General features: G+C 39.5%; 1 protein-coding gene across 2 annotated transcripts; it reads right to left on the bottom strand.

The window, feature by feature from the left end:
- Positions 1 to 7,404: 7,404 nt before the first annotated feature.
- On the bottom strand, positions 7,405 to 15,263 carry BTF3 (basic transcription factor 3). 2 transcript variants are annotated; one of them, XM_081232426.1, is made up of 6 exons: positions 15,117 to 15,263; positions 14,478 to 14,546; positions 10,462 to 10,575; positions 9,938 to 10,139; positions 8,753 to 8,809; positions 7,405 to 7,838 (listed from the first exon to the last, which is right to left on the bottom strand). In XM_081232426.1, exons 2-6 carry the CDS (start codon positions 14,544 to 14,546, stop codon positions 7,792 to 7,794), a joined length of 489 nt encoding a protein of 162 aa, XP_081088552.1. In that variant the 5' UTR covers positions 15,117 to 15,263; the 3' UTR covers positions 7,405 to 7,791. The 2 variants fall into 2 exon arrangements, with proteins under 2 accessions (XP_081088552.1, XP_081088551.1); XM_081232425.1 differs by lacking the exon at positions 15,117 to 15,263 and adding an exon at positions 14,879 to 15,110.
- Positions 15,264 to 20,558: the final 5,295 nt, after the last annotated feature.

Here is a 20,558-nt window from a genome sequence, read left to right as displayed (position 1 = left end):
GCCCTGGATAGGGAACCAGGAGACCTGAGTGTGAGGTGAGACAGTTCCCCTTATCTCAGCATAAACCTCAGAAGTCACTCCACCTCACTGGCCCTGTTCCTTCATTTTAAAGCTTCATTTACAACCGAGGGACCAACACCCATTCATCAAAAGGCCTGTTGCTCAGAAACTGAATTAGATACTAGACAGGAAAAGCACCACTACAACTCAAAGCACACATTTAAGGTCCTGAATGTTGTCTCCTGCCTTTCACACTGAGATGAACACGGACAACAGCTGGCTAATTTACACCATACCCCCAACCCGAGCCTCTGCCCCAAGATGACTTGTTCTCCTCTGCGTCTGTGTGTTTTGTTGTGATACAGCAATGCTGGCCTCCCACGAGGCAGTGTCTCTGGATTTCCTGCATGGCATTTCTTGTGCTCAGAGTGATGGCTGCTGTGATCAGTCTTGGGATCACCTTTGGGATACCTGTAAAACCTGCAAGTATGTCTCTTCCCTAGGTGATGGATCTGTCAATAATTCACTCAACCAGCAAGAGTATATTTATCCACCATGTATTTCCAAAATGAGTGAGTCTTCTGATATGGGTGATATGGAGTGAGTCCACTGATAATTGATGGTTGGCACGTGCTATGTGCCAACCATTGCTCTGGACACCTAACACATCTCATCTTTACTCCATTCTTTTCAACAACCTTGAGAGGCGGTTGTTGTTATAACCATTAAGAACAGAGACTCAGGGAAGTTAGGTGACTTGCCCAGGGTCATACAGCTGGTAAATCGACAAGCCAGGGGTTCCATTCCAGGTCTGCCCAACTCTGAAGCTTACACAGGACGTGGTTTCTATCTGCAAGGAGTTTCTGCCATAATTAGGGAGACCAGAGATACAGTGGTGAACAATACAGGAGAGCATATGGTTCAGTGTTAAATGAGGTTGAGTGGGGTAATAAATATTGTTAGCAATTTGAGTGAAACCAGCCACAATCACAGTCCAAGCACCTCATGGGTTAAGGGATACACACAGTAGTGTTACCTGCTTCCTAATTATTAACCTAGTCCGAATATAAAACTTTCAAGATGCAAAACGCAACTTCCCCAAGCCCTCACCAACTCTAACCCAGGTATTTAAAATATTTCCTGTTTACCACTACACACACCAAACCAGAATTTCCTGGCGATATGTTATTTCAGGTGTAAATGTTTGAGATATGTGTTACCAATCTATTTACCTCTTAACTTCCATCAAAATTTTACAGTACTTAAATTTCTTTAAAAATATCATCACATTATTCTGATAAACTCCCACACATTTTTTATTGGATTCATTGCATTTAAACAATGATCTCAATTTAGCCCACAGTGTCCCCTTGAGGTTGGTGTAGCAATTTATCTTTGCTCTCATTTCTAGCTAAGAAAAGCACAGAGGGAAAATCACAGATACACAGAACCAATGTGTGGAGAAGCTCAAAGCAGATACCAGGCTTGTTGCCCCCTCCTGGTCACCTTCCTTCTCAGGCAGGAGTGAGTACATACTTGTTTACCCAAAGGCCACTGGCATTGCAAGAAATGCAAGCTAAGTTGGCCTAGAGACTTTGGGAGCATGGGGGAGAAAAAGAAAGAAAGGGAGGAGAGGAAATCATGGGAAAAAGAACAATAGAAAGAAGCAAAAGGGGGAAGAAGAAAGTGGATTATTAAAGGCAGGTTATTCTATTATTAGAGCTTGATGTTCATGGTCACAGGTGCATATGTCAACAGTATTTGTCTTTTTTTTTTTAGTTTCTGCTTTATAACAAAGTGAATCAGTCATACATATACATCTGTTCCCACATCCCTTCCCTCTTGCGTCTCCCTCCCTCCCACCTTCCCTATCCCACCCCTCCAGGCGGTCACAAAGCACCGAGCTGATCTCCCTGTGCTATGTGGCTGCTTCCCACTATCTATCTACCTTACGTTTGGTACTGTATACATGTCCATGTCTCTCTTTCGCTTTGTCACAGCTTACCCTTCCCCCTCCCCATATCCTCAAGTCCATTCTCAAGTAGGTCTGTGTCTTTATTCCTGTTTTACCCCTAGGTTCTTCATGACATTTTTTTCTTAAATTCCATATATATGTTAGCATACAGTATTTGTCTTTCTCTTTCTGACTTACTTCACTCTGTATGACAGACTCTAGGTCCATCCACCTCATTACAAATAGCTCAGTTTCGTTTCTTTTTATGGCTGAGTAATATTCCATTGTATATATGTGCCACATCTTCTTTATCCATTCATCCGATGATGGACACTTAGGTTGTTTCCAGCTCCGGGCTATTGTGAATAGAGCTGCAATGAACATTTTGGTACATGTCTCTTTTTGAATTATGGTTTTCTCAGGGTATATGCCTAGTAGTGGGATTGCTGGGTCATACGGTAGTTCTCTTTTTAGTTTTTTAAGGAACCTCCATACTGTTCTCCATAGTGGCTGTACCAATTCACATTCCCACCAGCAGTGCAAGAGTGTTCCCTTTTCTCCACACCCTCTCCAGCATTTGTTTCTAGATTTCTTGATGATGGCCATTCTGACTAGTGTGAGATGATATCTCATTGTAGTTTTGATTTGCATTTCTCTTATGATCAATGATGTTGAGCATTCTTTCATGTGTTTGTTGGCAGTCTGTATATCTTCTTTGGAGAAATGCCTATTTAAGTCTACTGCCCATTTTTGGATTGGGTTGTTTGTTTTTTTGCTATTGAGCTGCATGAGCTGCTTATAAATTTTGGAGATTAATCCTTTGTCAGTTGCTTCATTTGCAAATATTTTCTCCCATTCTGAGGGTTGTCTTTTGGTCTTGTTTATGGTTTCCTTTGCTGTGCAAAAGCTTTGAAGTTTCATTAGGTCCCATGTGTTTATTTTTGTCTTTATTTCCATTTCTCTAGGAGGTGGGTCAAAAAGGATCTTGCTGTGATTTATGTCATAGAGTGTTCTGCCTATGTTTTCCTCTAAGAGTTTGATAGTTTCTGGCCTTACATTTAGGTCTTTAATCCATTTTGAGCTTATTTTTGTGTATGGTTTTAGGGAATGATCTAATCTCATACTTTTACATGTCCCTGTCCAGTTTTCCCAGCACCACTTATTGAAGAGGCTGTCCTTTCTCCACTGTACATTCCTGCCTCCTTTATCAAAGATAAGTTGACCATATGTGCGTGGGTTTATCTCTGGGCTTTCTATCCTGTTCCATTGATCTATCTTTCTGTTTTTGTGCCAGTACCACACTGTCTTGATTACTGTAGCTTTGTAGTATAGTCTGAAGTCAGTATTTGTCTTATAAATCTCCCAGATTTGTCATATCGACCATTTAAAACAGCTTCACAGTGACTGGGCTTCTTGTGTGAGGACCTCTCTACTTGCTTGCCACCCTCCCTGCTCTGTAACGGCAGGCTGGACTGGAGTCACGGTGAATATGAGTCTGCTACATATTGTGGTGAGGTGGACAAACAATCCAAATTAAAAAGCAGTCACCAGCAACTAATATCTGAAATTCAGAATTATAATTAAAACATTATCAATGAACGAATGTTTCTATGAGAAATAATGCTGTTGTCTATACAGGCCAAATGCCCAGCAGCCTCTCACAAAACCTGATACTCAAGTGTCCCAACCAGAAGACTTGGACATACGTGGACAAGGTGTGTGACACAAGAAACGACTGTGGGGATTGTTCAGATGAATCAGGTAAAGATGAAAATATGTAATTAATGTTTTAATGGGTTCTTGGAGTTGCTACCCTTACATTTCAGCCACATAAATTAACTCATGCTTAGAAACCTTCCTAAGGATATTTATATTCACAGTTAAGCAATTCTATCACTTCCAATAGTTTGCATATTTAAAGTAGGTGAGTTCTCTAGCTAAGAAGCAAATAAAGCCAGATTTGCAAAGACTAACAAAGATTAAGATTAACCTTGATGAACAATTTTTGTCTGTTACCAAAATTGTTTCTTTGGAAATTTTAGTAAAGATCAAAGAAAAGTCTGTTGAATGCTTTGACTTTCAAAGATTTTTTGTTGTTGTTATTTAACCTTTTGCCCTTCCTCCTCCACTCTCCTCTCTGCCTTTCACAGTGTTCTCTATGGTGGTTTAACACTGTGCAGCACCCCTGATCACTTTACAGTCTGGTAAACTGGATTATTCTAAAACCATGGTGGTAGATACGATTCCAATACCACATGGCCCCAATCAGCAATGTAAAAGACTCATTGGAAATAAAGTACACTAAATAGATCATATCCTGCCTTTGGTCTAGTCCTCATGGAAGGTAGAAATAGAAATGCTTCCTAGGAGTTGCATGTTATCTAACAATGTGTTGACAACAAAAGACTAGAAGTATAAACAGATCTTTCTTGATAGCTGCCAATTACCAAATACTGATTCTCTTCCTTGCTTATTGAACGTATAAACTCATATGGACCTTTCCTTGTTTACGTAGTGTGTCAGTATGTTTATTCTCAGGCTGATGGAGAGAGAGAGTACTCTTCTTGGTTTTTCAGAGTACAAATTCTTTCACCCAAATATGTAGAATCTTTAATAAACATCTGCAATATTCCTCTTGGACAGTCTTCCCTAATATTTTAAAAATCCAAATGGCTATTTTTTTTCCAATAGTATCTTTTCCAGTTCACCTTGACATTTTAAGTTATGGTTTTAAAAATAAATAAAATTGTCTAGTTGCACAGTGCCCAAAGTGTTCAGGCTACAGATGTGATACTGTTTTCTTTGCCGACTGTGCCTGCATTCCCAGAACTCACTGCAAAGATGGCAGTCAAGACTGTGCTGATTTGAGTCATGAAAATTTATGTGAATACAAGACTTTTCTAACTGTTGTTTTGGAAAGGCTAAAAACTGTTATTAGTCCCCTTAAGATTTCTCTCTCCACAACATATGTATCTTAAAGGGGTGGGGTGGGGTAGGGAGAGCTACCGAAGCACAAATCCAGGGTTATGGAATAGAGAAAAAAATGATTGGTAGAATTCAGACCCAACCGTCAGTGACCTTTGACCCATTTTTTTTTAAAACTTGTTTCCAAATTTTAGAATGTAGCTTTCTGCCCTTACAACACAGGGTTATAATGGGGATGACACAAGTGTACTCTACGTGGGTTAGTTCAACAAATAAAGAGTATTAATCCTAAGAATCCTCAGTTCATAATCGATGTCCATCTCTTCATTAGGGTAACCCTGGTTCAGATCCAGCTGAAAGTAAGTTTGGCTCAGGGCTAGTCTTAAAAGCAGTGGACAACAGCCAGCAAATTGGGACAACAGCCAAAAGATCAGCCAGACTAGAATCATCTGCCCCTCCAGCCTGCCAGGACCTGAAATTCTTTCCAGTAGGTACTGAGGTCAAAATAGCAGACCTGGGTTTGAATCTCGCTCCACCACTTAAGGGGTATGTTTTAAGGGTTTCCTTATCCGCATAATGTGGCTCTTTGAGGGAGATTATTATGACAATCAGTAAGATGATATAAAATGAGTTATACGGTGCTTAACATAATAAACACAGGAATTGTGGGCAATTTAAGAAAAATTAAAAGGATATGGTAGATTATTGTTTTAAAAAAAAATCTGCTATCTTGCTCTGGGGGAGGATTATACTACCCCAATCCTCATGGCCATCAGACTTGACTACTGTATGTGACTTGCTCTGGCTGCTGAAATTTAATGATGTGTATCACTTCCCAACCTAAGTCTGAAGAGCCAGCTGATTGCCATCTCTTTTCCTTGTCCTGAGACTGGAAATGTTCTGATTAGAGGCTGTTCTTGAAGTAAAGTGGAGCCCAGCCACAGGCAAACCACAAACATCAAGCCTGACAAACAAATCTTTGTAGCAACTAATGTTTCTAGTCATTTCTAACTGTAGCATAACCCTCCCTACCTTGATACTGAAAATGTTACAAGAAAAACCTTTCTTACCTGTCTATTGCCACCAACACACACCACCAGATCCTTTAAGTAATGGACCAAAGAAATAATATCTTTAGAGGTTGTTGGGAGAAAAAAAAGTCTCTAAGCACAGGCAAAACAGGACTAACCTTAGCCAGCGGCCTAGAAATCTATTGCACTTCTCTATTTAGTCCCTTTCCTATACAGATATAAGGCAAATAACTATAAGGATATTCAGACAGCGGCCATCTTCACGTGCTCAAGTCAGCCTCTGTCACTGCAATCTCTTGGGATGAGTTGAGAAAATCTCTAATTGTGCTGCTCAAAGGAAGCATCACCAGTGGCAATGCACTAGCATCACCTGGGAGCTTATCAGATATGCAAAGCCTCAGGCCCTACTCCAAGCCTTCCAAACCCTCTGCCCTCCAGGTAAGCCACTCCACTTGCCTTGACCAGTTATATACAAGAAGTGATACTTGTGTCACTTTAAAAGCCAGCAGATGACCCACCATCTTCTCACTCTGCCAGGACACTCAGTGTCCCAAATAGAGGTTGCTCCATCAGTCTGGGACCTGGAGTGAGTATGTAGCACAGCCCAACCTAACCCACAGTAGTCTGGAGACATGTACTTGTTTCCTAATTTTGTAAACCCCTGAGACTTTAGTCCTGCTTACTGTAGCAGTATACCTTAACAGAACTGATACACATCCTTTGAAGAAAATAATACAATGTTAAGATGTGCAAATATTTTTTGCACAGCATCTCATTTTTGAGTTAATAGTTGACTTTTAGATATAGCTGTATAGTGCCTTCAAAAGGTACTTTCCAACTAGTATGAAAATTTAAATGAATTCTTATTATTGCAAGCAGAAACTAAGGCATTATGATTGCTAATACAATTTTTTAAAAGTAGCCCTATATTGAGGGAATTTTCTGGGGTAATGGAACTGTTCAGTATGCTGACTATGGTGGCAGTCATATTACGTGTTAAAATTCTTACAACTGTATACATGCATGTCAGTATTACTGTTAACTTAAAAAGTAACAAAAACAACTTTAAAGAAAAAAGTAATCCTATTCATTTAAAGTGTTATCACTTAAGGAAGATAAGGTGACATTCCTAACACAAACACTACTTTTTTTCAGGTATCTTAGAGAATACACTACATAGAATGGAGTTAAGAGATTAACTACGTTAACTTTTTTGATGATGTAACCTCGATTATATCTACAAAATGGAGCTACTAGTCCTTACTTCATAGATTGAGAATTAAATGAGAGAAAATTAAGTGTTATAATACATATACGGCACTCAGTATATGTTTACAATACAGACAATATTAAGAGAAAAAAACTCCTTGCTTACCCACGAAGGAATATACTAGTCTCATAATTACACCCATCACAAACCATGGAAGCCCTGAGGCCTGCTGGAGAAAAAAGTTTTCAGACATAAGAACTTTAAACCACCTTTGATACTTATACTGTCATTTTAAATCTTTAATCAGATTCCATCTGTGATTATCAGTCATATTACATGCCATGATTAGCTTTCTGTAAACAATTTTGCTTTCTGTGTACAAATCAGTATTAATGAAATAAAATATAAAACAGTATACTAAGCAAAGAACTTTATTAATCTTTGTTTCAAACTTTATTCCCAGGCTTCCTCAGCTTAATTAGCTGCAAAGAATGAATTGTATATAAGCAAAAACTGAAAAGAGCTGCAGTGTCCAGGGGCTTGGGCTTAAAAATATTAGAGATCTAGATTTTATCAGATCCATAAACAAAATTTTAAAAAGCAGTCATAATATAAAATAGCAGCTCCCAGTAACTTCTTCAAGATTTATCTTCTTCAGAAGTTGACTCAACTCAGTTTGCTTCATTTTTGGAAGCCTCATCAAAATTCTCCACAAGATCTAGGAAAAGGAAAAAAAAAAAAAAGTAAAAACTCAGAAAAAAAAGCCAAGTCTATAAAAATAATCATCAGGTCTTAAAAAGAAGATAGAGAAATGCTCTCAAAATATATCCTACAGTTAAATTAGGATATAAATTTAGACACCTGTTTTTATTTCCAATGAGACCACTACTCATTTGGCGTATTTTGAAGTGTATATTTTAGCATATAATTAATACAAGGGAAAGAGGGAAATTATTAACTTGCCGATGACATAAATATTATGCTTAAAGAATATGTATATGCCCTACCCATTCCTGCCCCACTCCAAGAATTACAGTTAAGTAATATTAGTTATGTGGGGGACAGAATCAAAGAATACCATGACACACAATTTGAAGTTTTCCTGGATTCCTGAGGATACCTGTCTATGCAATGTGGAAATATTTCTGAGTCTAGGGAGTCTACTGCCCAATATCTGTTTTACAACAAAATAAATTATCCAGTAACAGGACAGAAAAATGCCTCATGATTGCCAAAGGAGTTTTTCTGCTGATTTCAGAATGATTATATGGAAGATACTTCTACAACTTCTCCATGCCTTCTCATACATTTATGGATCTCAAAGTAGGAAACAAGGGTCATTTGTGATCTGCAAGTACCTATTATACTTAGGTTACTACACACATATCTATTTACACAATATTTAAGTTTAGATACCTTCTTGGGATCCCAAACAGAGAAAAACCACGCCTACAAACCTAACTCCCAGGTGAATAACACTGCATTATTTTTCTCATTCTCCCTTTGCCCCACTTTACCCTATTTCACATACCACCCCAACCCCTGGCCTAAGGTAATCTTTCCTATGGTACAAAGATTCTTCGTTCTCCCTTGCTAAGATTCTCTAGTTTAACCACAAGTGAAAGTTCCTACCTGGAACTTCATCATCATCATCCTCTCCAGTAGCAAGTGGTGCTTTTCCATCCACAGCTGTGAAAGGAAATGTAAATGTTCAATGAACACTAACCAAAGAACAACAGGTGAATGGTCAAGTATTGTTACAACTTATGTTTATGGTGACATTTGGGATTTCTTTTACAGTACTAGCAATAGCATGATAGTCTGACGTCTACAAATGAGCTAGAATACTAGTACCAGCCAACACACCAAATTCCAAACCCATTCTCCTTTCAATCCCTCTCACCTACAACATGGTACAGGTAAACCCACATACCAAAAAAACCTTTACTGAAGTGAAAATAATCAAAAAATTAGAAGTGCCTTTGACTGGTAAGCCTCCACTTTCCTTTTATTACACAAGAAAGTGAACTACACTTGAGAGCTGAGACCTCACAGTACTAGCCCTGTACAATTTTCAGTGGAATCCTTCAAAAGCCTACCTCTGAAAGCCTAAGACTTTCTATAACCTCTTAGGCCTTTTGGCATGACAAAACAAAGAAACAAAAAACACCAACACACACAAATTGATTAAAGCAAAGTGAGCAAACCTCAAGAAAAACATGGATGACTAAACAGCAGACCATATAATAAACCTGTCTCACTTCTACATTTCCATTCCTAAAAATTTTAATCAGAGAGCTTCAGCATAAAGTAGCTATACCCCGATATACACCTATTCAACCACAAGATTTTCTGCCCCGAACAAAATCCTTATTACAGTATAATTAAAAACACCAGAATAGCAGGAGGCCAATTCTTAGAGACTATTGGTAATACCAGCTGAATCTGTACAACTGAAGAAGTTTAATAATTTATAATGTATTTAAATATATTTCAATTAACTGTCAGTTATTTAAAAAAAAGGAGCGCAAGTTAACATTTTCCAGTTAATAAACGTAAAATTTTTAGTCTCTGATCCAAAACAGAAAGCTAGTAGAAAGCAAACATTTCACTTAACCAAGTATAATGATCAAAGCATACTAGATAAATTTAACACACTAAGAACACCTGCTTAAAATCAGTATAAAAATTGATATTTCTTAGAGGAAAGTCTGCATTTCCAAATTTAAAAATAGTTATATTCACTGTGCACCCTAAATCTTAGAAATCTACTGACAACTCAGTAACCCTGGGCAAAACTGCTACTAGGAAACTCACATTGTTTGGGCAGAGCTTCAGCCAGTCTCCTTAAACTGGTCAGACTGTCTGCGCCAAGCTGGTTTAAGATGCTGGGTAGCATTTCTGTCAGCTGCTTTGTCTCAGCATGGCCTGTAATGGTGAAAGTGTTTGCTGCCAGAGATGCCTGAACTTTAGGGTTGTTAAAGTGGATCACTGTTCCTTGGTTTGTGAACATATTCACCTAAAAAGAAAAATAAAATTGTTAAATTAGCAACACTCACCAAAATCCCTTTAAAACCAAACACTGTATTAAGCAAAAGCTGAAGTCTGGCTAAGTAACCTAGTATTTCACCATAATGCACAAGCAAAATTCTGCCTGAAATGGAAAGTGCAATCTAATCCTTTTTACACTTAGCAATCTCCCTGATAATAGAATAGAAACATATTTTAGAGAGAGATGAAATTCTCTGTTGGCAGTAGAGTCAAAAAAATCATTTAACGCACAAACATTAAAGTTTTCAATCAAATCTTATTTTTGTAAAGAAATAAAATCTGACACTTACCTCTTCAATACCAGAGATATTGTTTACCCCTAACTTCTTTAAAGAGAACTGAAGTTTTTTGTCGTCTGCTGTGGCTGTTCTATGAACCACCTTCTTCTTTCTGCGAGCAGTTCCCTAAAGTGGGGAGAAAAGGAAAGAACACAGCATATGTTTATACCATAAGAGTCATTTTCAAATGGAGAGTTTCTAATTCCTTTCTGACCTCTCAATCTGTGTAGGAAAATTACCATAACCACAAACTTTCATGCGGTGAGTAGGCATATTAAGGCACCGATGGAAGCCAAGAGAGGAGAATGAAAGGAATTGTCTAAAAATCCTTCATAACTTCTAAGCTTCTAGTTTTGTCAGATATAAAGGAATGATCTTTTCAAAGTTCTACTTTTTAAGTTATCTGCTCTATAAGTGAGCATGTGCCAACCTAAATTAAGCCTCATTTAGAAACTCCATATCCAGAACCATTAACCTTTTCTGTTTTGATATTAAAGAAAAATCAACATCCATTAATAGTCACAGACAAGATACTATAAGACACAAATATATCTATATATAGACTTCTACAGCATCTAAGAGTAAAATCTGAAGTAAAATCTATCTTACCAGCAGGTCCCTACACAATCTGCCCTGCCCCTCTATGCCACTCTTGCCACTCCACCTTCTATCACACATGTAAACTCATCTTCAGCCAAATAAACCTCTTTGCTGTTCCTTAAAAAGGCCAAACAGAGGGGCTCCCCTGGTGGCGCAGCGGTTGAGAATCTGCCTGCTAATGCAGGGGACACGGGTTCGAGCCCTGGTCTGGGAGGATCCCACATGCTGCGGAGCAACTAGGCCTGTGAGTCACAACTACTGAGCCTGCGTGTCTGGAGCTTGTGCTCCGCAACAAGAGAGGCCGCGATAGTGAGAGGCCCGCACACCACGATGAAGAGTGGCCCCCGCTTGCCACAACTAGAGAAAGCCCTCGCACAGAAACGAAGACCCAACACAGCCAAAAATAAATAAATTAATTAATAAACTCCTACCCCCAACACCTTCTTTAAAAAAAAAAAAAAGGCCAAACAGGAGACTTCGTATATACTGTTCCCTTCTTCCCCTAACATCTGCATGGCTCCCCACCTCACTACAGATCTCCGTTCTTATGTCACCATATTGGAGTGGCCTTTCCCAACTACCCAATGAAAAACAGTAATTCCCACATTCATTTTCTATCTATCCAGGTTTATTTTTCTTCATAACACTTAATAAGAAATACATTTTATTGTCTTTCCTCACTAGAACATAAGCTCCTCGAGGGCTTCGATTCTGCTTATTGCTATAAACCTAGTATTGAGTATGGTATCTGATTCACTGAAAGCACACATCTTGATGAATGAACAGAATACAGGCTTCAGCAAAACTTGTCTCTTGTACATATATGCCAAATCTCCAATCTCCCTCTTCTCAAAACTCTTTAATGACACTCTCATGGACTCTCATACAGACTAATCCGTTCATGCAGCACATAAGGCTCTTCATGGAAAGGCTATCACCCAGTGACTTCACCTTCCCTCAACCACCACACCAATTCCTATTCATCCTTTTAAAATTCTGCTAAAGCCATCATCTCTCCTGTGCCTTCCCTAAACTGCCATTAACACCCCCAAACCAAATCATTCCCATCTCTGTATTTTGAAAATGTTTCTGGGGGCTTCCCTGGTGGCGCAGTGGTTGAGAGTCCGCCTGCCAATGCAGGGGACGCGGGTTCGTGCCCCGGTCCGGGAAGATCCCACATTCCACGGAGCGGCTGGGCCCGTGAGCCATGGCCGCTGGGCCTGCGCGTCCGGAGCCTGTGCTCCGCAACGGGAGAGGCCACAACAGTGAGAGGCCCGCGTACCACAAAAAAAAAAAAAAGAAAGAAAATGTTTCTGTTCCACGAAGTATATTACACTGTGAAAAGGGGTTTTTGTTTCGTTTTGTTTTTTTTAAGATGCCTATCTCCCCTACTAGCATTAAAGTCCCCCTCTAAGGACTTTAAACTTCTTAAATTTTATACTCTCAGGATCCAGCAATAGTAAAGACTTAAACAAATCATAGTTTAACTGAAGAAAATATCAATAGCTACAAAAAATACTGGTTACCAAACACCCCCAAAAACCTTAAAGAATAAAAATCATCTTGAAGCGATGTAGATACCTGGTTTCCAAAGAATCCTCCCTAAAATACATTCCAAAGAACTACTATAAGATTCTAAAAACAAAACCAGCCCACATTCTATAGGTTTCATACACTTTACACTCAATTTTTACTGAAATAAAGGGCTTTCATAGCATTTACCTAAAAAGTACCTAACGCTTTCAGATTTCTCTAAGGCAACACTAACTCATCTAATTTCACATTCCACAGTAAGTAGGTTTCTTAAAACGTGAAGAAAATGTTTCCATATTACAATGACAGAAATAGTTTCTACATTAACTAAACAAAGTTTAATCCTACATCAGCCTTAAGAATCCTAGAAAACCTTGACTTTCCTTTACCCTAGAATGATGTCACTCACAAGTTAAAGACTAATGATCAGAGTAATAACAAAAAGAAGGCACACAAGCACATTATTCAAATGACTCCTCCTGAAACCTGCACTGAAAGGAATGATGGTTAAAAATACCAATATAAGAGCACCCAAACACTGACCCACAAGGAATACGAGTTTTCCTGGCACCTGAAGGCCCCGTCTAGCTTATAACAATTGCTAAAAAGGACAAAAACACCTACTGCTGTTAATGGGTAGGTGTAGATCTTGAAGACCAGCTTGGGGGCACAGGGGGAATCAGGATACTTTCACTTCTGGCAAAATCCAGTAATTAACAGATATACATCTTATTACTTAAGTCTAAGTGCAACTTTCGGCTATTTTGCAGTAGACTCTACTTGAAGGTAAATGCTTGAAGTGAGAAAAACTAATAGATAATAAACTTGTAGCATGGAAGCTTTACAAGTTTTACCAAGTAAAGACACGCTCTGTTTCAACATGCTACCACACCTTGTTAAATACTAGGAATGTGCTAACACAAGGTAAAATACAACTAGGTAGACCTCTGCTAGAGTGCACTTCTGACTTAAGTAAATTAGAGAACCTAAAACTTACCAAGTTCAAAAAAGAATCGCCTTGACGGGGACCAACAGACACCAGGAAAGATCAATTAACCAAAAACCGATCATTTAAAAACCCACCCGTCAATCACTCTCATTCCCTCAGTTTCAGTGTAATTACAAAGCAAAAATGGAATGGTATCTGCTTAGGTAATATTTCCAAATCCACAGTCATTGCTCTTAAATTAAAAAAATGTACCTATAAGAATGACATCTTCAAATAACCTAGAAAATACACAACTACCCTGGGTTGTATTTAGCTAAGAAAGGATTACGAAAGGTCTTAACTTACAACAGGCATGAACTTCTAATTTACAAGAGGCATGAACTTCCAACTATTAAGTACCACAATTATCCACAACCATAAACTAAAGTTGAAAAGATAGATGAAGCTTGGATCCAGTTAGCTTAGTTATTAAAAAAATAAATAAGTAAAATAAAAATCAAGCACTGACTGTATACAACTTAGGTTATAAAGCCAATGACAAAACCAGTCAAGGGTATTAAGGGTCATGTGATGATCTAACCGAAATGACACATTTTCTTTCTAATTAAATTAGGAAACACTTCTGTTCTACTTAAAATACTGTAACACTGAAAACATCTACATAAACGCAGTTTGCAACTTAAGTGGTCTCTTTATGTCTTCGGTTGCATTTTTTTCTTCTAATTTACAACCTACACGTCTCACTGATACACTACACTGTATACCTAATTTAATCCCTTGCCACTCCCTTCATAACGATTTGCAAGCTCTGTGAAATGCCCTCTAGAGACAAAGTGACAGGCCAATTCTATTAAAAATACAAAGGAGAAAAAACCCTAAACCATAAAACTTCAAAAAAAAAATCCAAAAACCAAAACCCAAAACCCCCAACGCTAGTAAAACTTACTTTCCCACCAATGCGCACTTGTGCCTGCAGTTTGGCGAGTTTCTCCTGGTTCATGATAGTTTCTTTCATCTAGAAAAACAGGAAACCCTCAGCGAGGAAAGATCTAGTTCACTCTAGCATTCCACGCTCGTTATTTCCCAAGACACCAGCATAATAAACGTCCTACACAGGCCGAGGCCTGGATCCCGAATCCACCCCGCCAAGCTCCCGAACTTCAGTTCCGAGGGAGCCCAAAGAGCACCCACTTTCCTACCCCTCCCCCGGTCTTTAAAGGCCCAGAAGAAGGGCTCATAACCCACAGCTGGTCAGCGCCTCCCACCCACCCCCGGCCCCGGCCTGGCCTCTCCTCGGCCTAGCCAGGGCCTGCCCGGCCCGGCCACTTTCCGCAAGCCTCGCGGTACCTGAGGCTCCTGTCCTCGGGTTCCGCCGCGAGGTGGAGGAAGAGACGGCGTCGCCTCGCCCCCAGGGCAGCCGCCCCTGGCCCGACCTCGACCCCGAGAGTCAGCCTGAGTGGGTGCGCCTGTCCGTCGCATCGCCTTCCTCTCCTCAGCCCTGTCCCTCCCTGTCTCGCTCCTTCCGGGCACTTCCCGCCCCCGTTCCCGTCCTCCTCCCACGCCGGCGTCCAGAGCCTTTTTGTACCTTGTTGGAGCGGAAATGGGGCCGCGCGGGGGACTAGGGTTGGCGCTCAGGGGGGTCTCGGGCAGACCAGCTGAGATAAGGCGCACACACGCGGGGACGCAAGATGGCAGCTAGAGGGAGGCCGGAAGTGACGCAACGCCACTTCCTCGGAAAGTCAGGAAACGGACTTCGCCGCGAGCTCAGCGGCTGGCTGCGCATGCGCGGCCTCAAGTCGCCGCGTTTGTGACAGTCCCCAGTGAACGTCCTCCCGTGGTCCAGCGCTGGCCGGGTGGAGACTGAACGAAAGACTGGGCTGGAAGCACCGCGAGTGACCCTGGGAAAGGCTGTGGAAGGGTCAGAGAGCACGGTTCTTTGCACAGTTAGGGTTGAGTAAGTCGGTTCTGTCTCAGGGCCCCTATCCCCTAGTTCTTTATCCTCAGAAGAAAGGGCCTATTCACGTTTGCGGAAACGATCGGGGAGCCTAGAGTGTGCTCACCCGTCCATTCGTTGGGAGGTGTAGATTGTAGCGATCATCGGAATGTTTTCGAATTTCCCTTTTGGCCCGAATGAGCCTTTACCAAGACGTTTTGTAAAAAACGAAGCTAATTTTGCTTTCACAGATTAGGTGGTTTGGTTGGTTGCGGGACCATGGTTCAGAATTTCTGGGGAGCGTGTTCAGAATGCAGACCTGAGCCCCACCTCTCAGCGATTCAGTCTGACTGGGGATGGAACCAGGTAGTCTGCATTTTAGCAGGTGGCTAACCACCTTAGACCCTTGACCGTGATTACCTTATTTCTTTTGTGTCTTAGACAAAAAGTTGACTCCTTGACACCAGTTGGTATGGATTTGACGATTAGCGATTCACAGTTGAACAAACTTTACCTCTCTTAGCAGAGTAATTCAATCAAAGGAGAATTTGTGTCCGGTGTGTTTGGGGAGGCTAAACTGGTGTGAGTTAAATTTTTCTAAACACTAGGACAAGCTTTAAGACAATCTTAAAACAACCGATATTAAAAATGGCAATTTAAATCAAAATGCTTCCTGATCAGCCTTTTTGGGGTCTTAGCTATGAAAAGCGTTTGCATATTAAAAAGTGAGTCGGAAATCTAAGCTAGAGAAAATACAGTTTACATAAAGCAAGAAAACTTGTCTAGGTGCAGATTTCTCCCCAATTAAGATTAATGTTTTTGTTTTTGAATACTTATCTAATGTGAATTTGTTAGGATTGTGACCTCTTTAGGAAAATAACTGATGAGGACCTATGTGTTGATTTTTAGGATACTTGTAAGAGTTGATATTTTCTCAAAAAACAATGTTGCTTCTATTATTAAATATGAGTCAAGTTTATTACAGAAAAAGGAGTTTGTACTATTAGGGTCTGGGGGTCACTGCCTTAACAATAAGGGTCAAAATGACTGTGCTGTAGGAATATTACAAAATATATAGAAATACCCCTCTTTTTGAAAGTATATCTTTGTTCAGGAACAATTTTCCCCCCTTCCTCCATGTTATACTGATGGCATTTGAAACTTCCTAGTCATGTGAGGTTTTCTGAGTATTTGCATAAACACAGGTTTCTACTTAAGTAACCGGCCACCTGATTTTCTTCACCTTTTTCAGGAAATGTTCCAGGTTTTAACTTTCCTTTGGTTTCCACTTTACTCTTGTTCTTTTGTAATTTTTAAAACTTTCTTTGTGTTGAAATCATTACAGATTCCTTAATAAGAAAAGAAATTTTTGATTCTGACTCCTGGTTATTTTGTGAGTGGTCAGGAAATTCTGATTCTGCTAATATTTACATACCAGTCTTTTAAAAGAAATAAGTGAAGGGATTCCTCCCCCACCCCCTGAGACAATAGCTACTAAGTTACCATCTTAGCTCAGTGATGGCAAAAGAGTAACTCACATTACCATTTCCTATGTGCTCCCAATGTCTATGACAAATATGGTTAGCTGGCTCCCACACTTTACTACTGAACTTGAACAAACCTAAGAATCATTTACTCAGCACTCAACCTGGCCTTTGTCAATAGAGTGAGTAGACAAGAAAGGGGAAATGTGCAGTCCTCCTTGGTTTATGGTTTATGGTCTAATTAACGTCCATGAATTGTTTTCACCTCTCAGTTGGACTTGAGTCTGCTTCAGTAAGAGCTAAAGTATTTATTTTATATTATGTTTATTTCTTAAGAGCCCCATTCTGACCCACAAGAGGTATTGGAAATCACTGAGTATAAATGTTCCTGTGCTTTTAGTTGCTTCATTTTCTGGCCCCTTGACTGATAGCCACGATGGATTTTTTTTCTTTTATGTTTCTAAACCTTCTTAAAGTCTTCTTCTAGCATCCCCAGCTTTATAAAGTTAACATCTATACCTCATCTAGCTCTTAGTTTAAGTGTCTCAGGAAAGCTTTCTCTGACATCCCCAACACCATTAAGTTACATCCATCATACTCATTTTTTTAAAGGAATGAGCTATTTTTTAAATAAATTTTATTTTACTATAAATTTATTTATTTATTTATTTATTTTTGGCTGTGTTAGATCTTCATTGCTGCACGCGTGCTTTCTGTAGTTGCAGTGAGCGGGGCTACTCTTCGTTGTGGTGCAGGGGCTTCTCACTGCGGTGGTTTCTCTTGTTGCGGAGCACAGTCTGTAGGCGCACGGGCTTCAGTAGTTGTGGCTACCGGGCTCTAGAGAGCAGGCTCAGTAGCTGTGGCGCACGGGCTTAGTTGCTCCGCAGCAGGTGGGATCTCCCTGGACCAGGGCTCAAACCCATGTCCCCTTCATTGGTAGGCAGATTCTTAACCACTGCACCACTAGGGAAGTCCTCATCATACTCATTTTAGTTGTGGTATTTTATTAAATGCAAAAGGAGACGTTGATAATTTTGTTGAGTTGATAGAGAATTGAGAATTGTTGAACTAGGAGTCTTCATAACAAATTTCCACTGGGCTGATATTGAGTGTTGGCTCCTTGATTGTTGAATCCTCACAGAAATCTTATGAGATAGGTACTTTCCATATTAGTGGTGAGGGAACTGAAGCTTAGAGAGTTAAAGGTGTGAAAATAGACACACGCAATCTCATCTTCCCTCCACCAAGTCTATCCATCTATATGCATCTGAACCTATAGATATTGCCTTCCCTCCTGTTACACATGAAAGAAATAGTCTCTCTACTTGTTTATTTCATTCAGGACCTTGGTTCTTCTGTTATTGTTTCCCTCCTATATCTGTTTTCCCTTTTCAACTAGATCATTCTGCCAGTGCACTGAATATGCCTTAATATCAGGTATCTTAAAAGAGAGCAAAACAGGGCTTCTCTGGTGGCGCAGTGGTTGAGAGTCCGCCTGCCGATGCAGGGGACACGGGTTCGTGACCCGGTCCGGGAAGGTCCTGCGTGCCGCGGAGCGGCTGGGCCTGTGAGCCATGGCCACTGAGCCTGCGCGTCCGGAGCCCGTGCTCCGCAACGGGAGAGGCCACAACAGTGAGAGGCCCGTGTACCGCAAAAAAAAAAAGAAAGAAAAAAGAAAACGAAAAAAAAGAGAGCAAAACAAAAAAAAAAATTTGACTTCTGTTCCCCTCCAGCCACTACTTAATTTTTACACTCCTCTTTATAGCAAAATTTCTCCCCAAATTGTCTAAACCTCCATCTTGGCAAATCCAAAGACAAATTCTTAGTTCTCATCTTAGGCAGTATTTGACATACTTGGCCCTTCCACATTTTTGAAACATTTTCTTCTCTAAGCTTCCAGAATATCTCACCTCCTGGTTTCCTTCTACTTTACTGGCTTCTCTTCAGTCTACTTTGCTTTACCTTTCTCCTCCAACTTCTAAATATTAGAGATGCTCACATCTTAGTCCTATGTTCTTTTCCATCTGTACTCTCCCTAAATGGTTTCATCCAGTCCCATGACTGTAAATATTATCTTCATTTTGATAAGTCCCAAAATTATAATTCCAACTTTTTGAACATCAGACTGAATATTCTTTTTACATTATTACAGAAAACTTCAGGTACATAAAAATAAAAATAATATAATGAACCTCCATAGGTTCATCACCCAAGCATCAACAATTATTAATATGTAGACTCATTATTCTTAATATTGTAGGGTGATTATTTTTCATTTTTGATGTTGACATATTTGCAGACCTTTATTCCATATATACTTTAGATTTTGTTCAATTATTTAAAATTTTTAAATTGGGATTGATTGTGTAGATTAATTTGGGAAGCTTATTTATCTTTACTCATTATTGTATGAGTCTGCATTCAGTTGCAGGAAATAGATCTGGCTATTTTAAATATATAGGGATTTAATATGGGGAATTGGTGTTTAGAAACTTGTTTAAAGGGCTGGAGGAGTGGGCTGTCAGAAATGAGTCCCAGGATAATACTACTGCCAAACTGGGCAGTTAAGGGAGCTACTACCACTGTCTCCACCCATCAGGATGATGGAGAATCAAGACCCCACAACTGGAGTTATTGATGTTAAGAACACACTACGGTAGCTACAATTCATGAATAAACAAGTACTCAAAGCAAATGACTGCTTTAGAAAGCTGTTGCAAAAAAAAAAAGAAAAGAAAGTTGTTGCAGAAAATAGTAAATATTATCTTCATCTCCATGACGCCTACCAACCAAAAAACAAAGTAGCAGGAAGAAGGCTTTTGCCTTACTTTTACCTTCCAAATTGTACTTAAATGTACCTATGTAATTGGCAGAAATCATTTACCTCTAGAACCCTAACTGCATGTCTGGAAATGTATTGATAGTATTTAACTTTTTAAGATTTATAGGATAAGGAAGCAAGCTTGAAAGAAGTTTGAATGTTAATGCTGAATCTTCACATTCATGAATGTAGTGCAAAAATATTTTTCAAATATTTTATATATTTCAATAGAGAAAACTTTCTGAAGATCTTGTATATTCTTTGTTAGCTGGATTCCCAGATCTATTATAGTCTTTATTTTTTAAAATCTCTCCTATTTTAGATATTGCAAATATCTTCTCCTGGTCTGTTAAATTTGTCTGTAGTACCCTGATTGAACAAAATCATTAATTTTTGACCCCAAGGTGATCAGCCATCAAGTTACAGAAAATATGAGCTACAAAAAAACCATGTTAAATTATTCCACAGAAGGCAGTCAACAAAATTCAGGTTACAAGAAATGACAGGACAATTAATCTGGTATTTCAACAAATAAATTTTAAGGGGAAAAAAAAGAGAAAGGGGCTTCTTTAGATAAAAAGAGACCTAAGAGACATAGCCAAAAAAAAAAAAAAAAAAAAGAAAAGAAAGAAAGAAAAACCAGGCAGAACTATAGTGTTTAGGGATGCACACGCTTAGGTGATGAAAAGGAGATTGTCAGAAACATCAGGATAGTAGCTATTCTTGGGAGGAGAAGAAGGGTTGTAATTGGGAGGAGACACATGGAACATTGCTAGGGTGGTGAGCAAG

Source organism: Mesoplodon bidens (assembly GCF_964165515.1).
Source record: "Mesoplodon bidens genome assembly, chromosome: 4".
NCBI classification, from domain to species: Eukaryota; Metazoa; Chordata; class Mammalia; order Artiodactyla; family Ziphiidae; genus Mesoplodon; species Mesoplodon bidens.
This window is presented reverse-complemented; position numbering and strand designations above follow the sequence as displayed.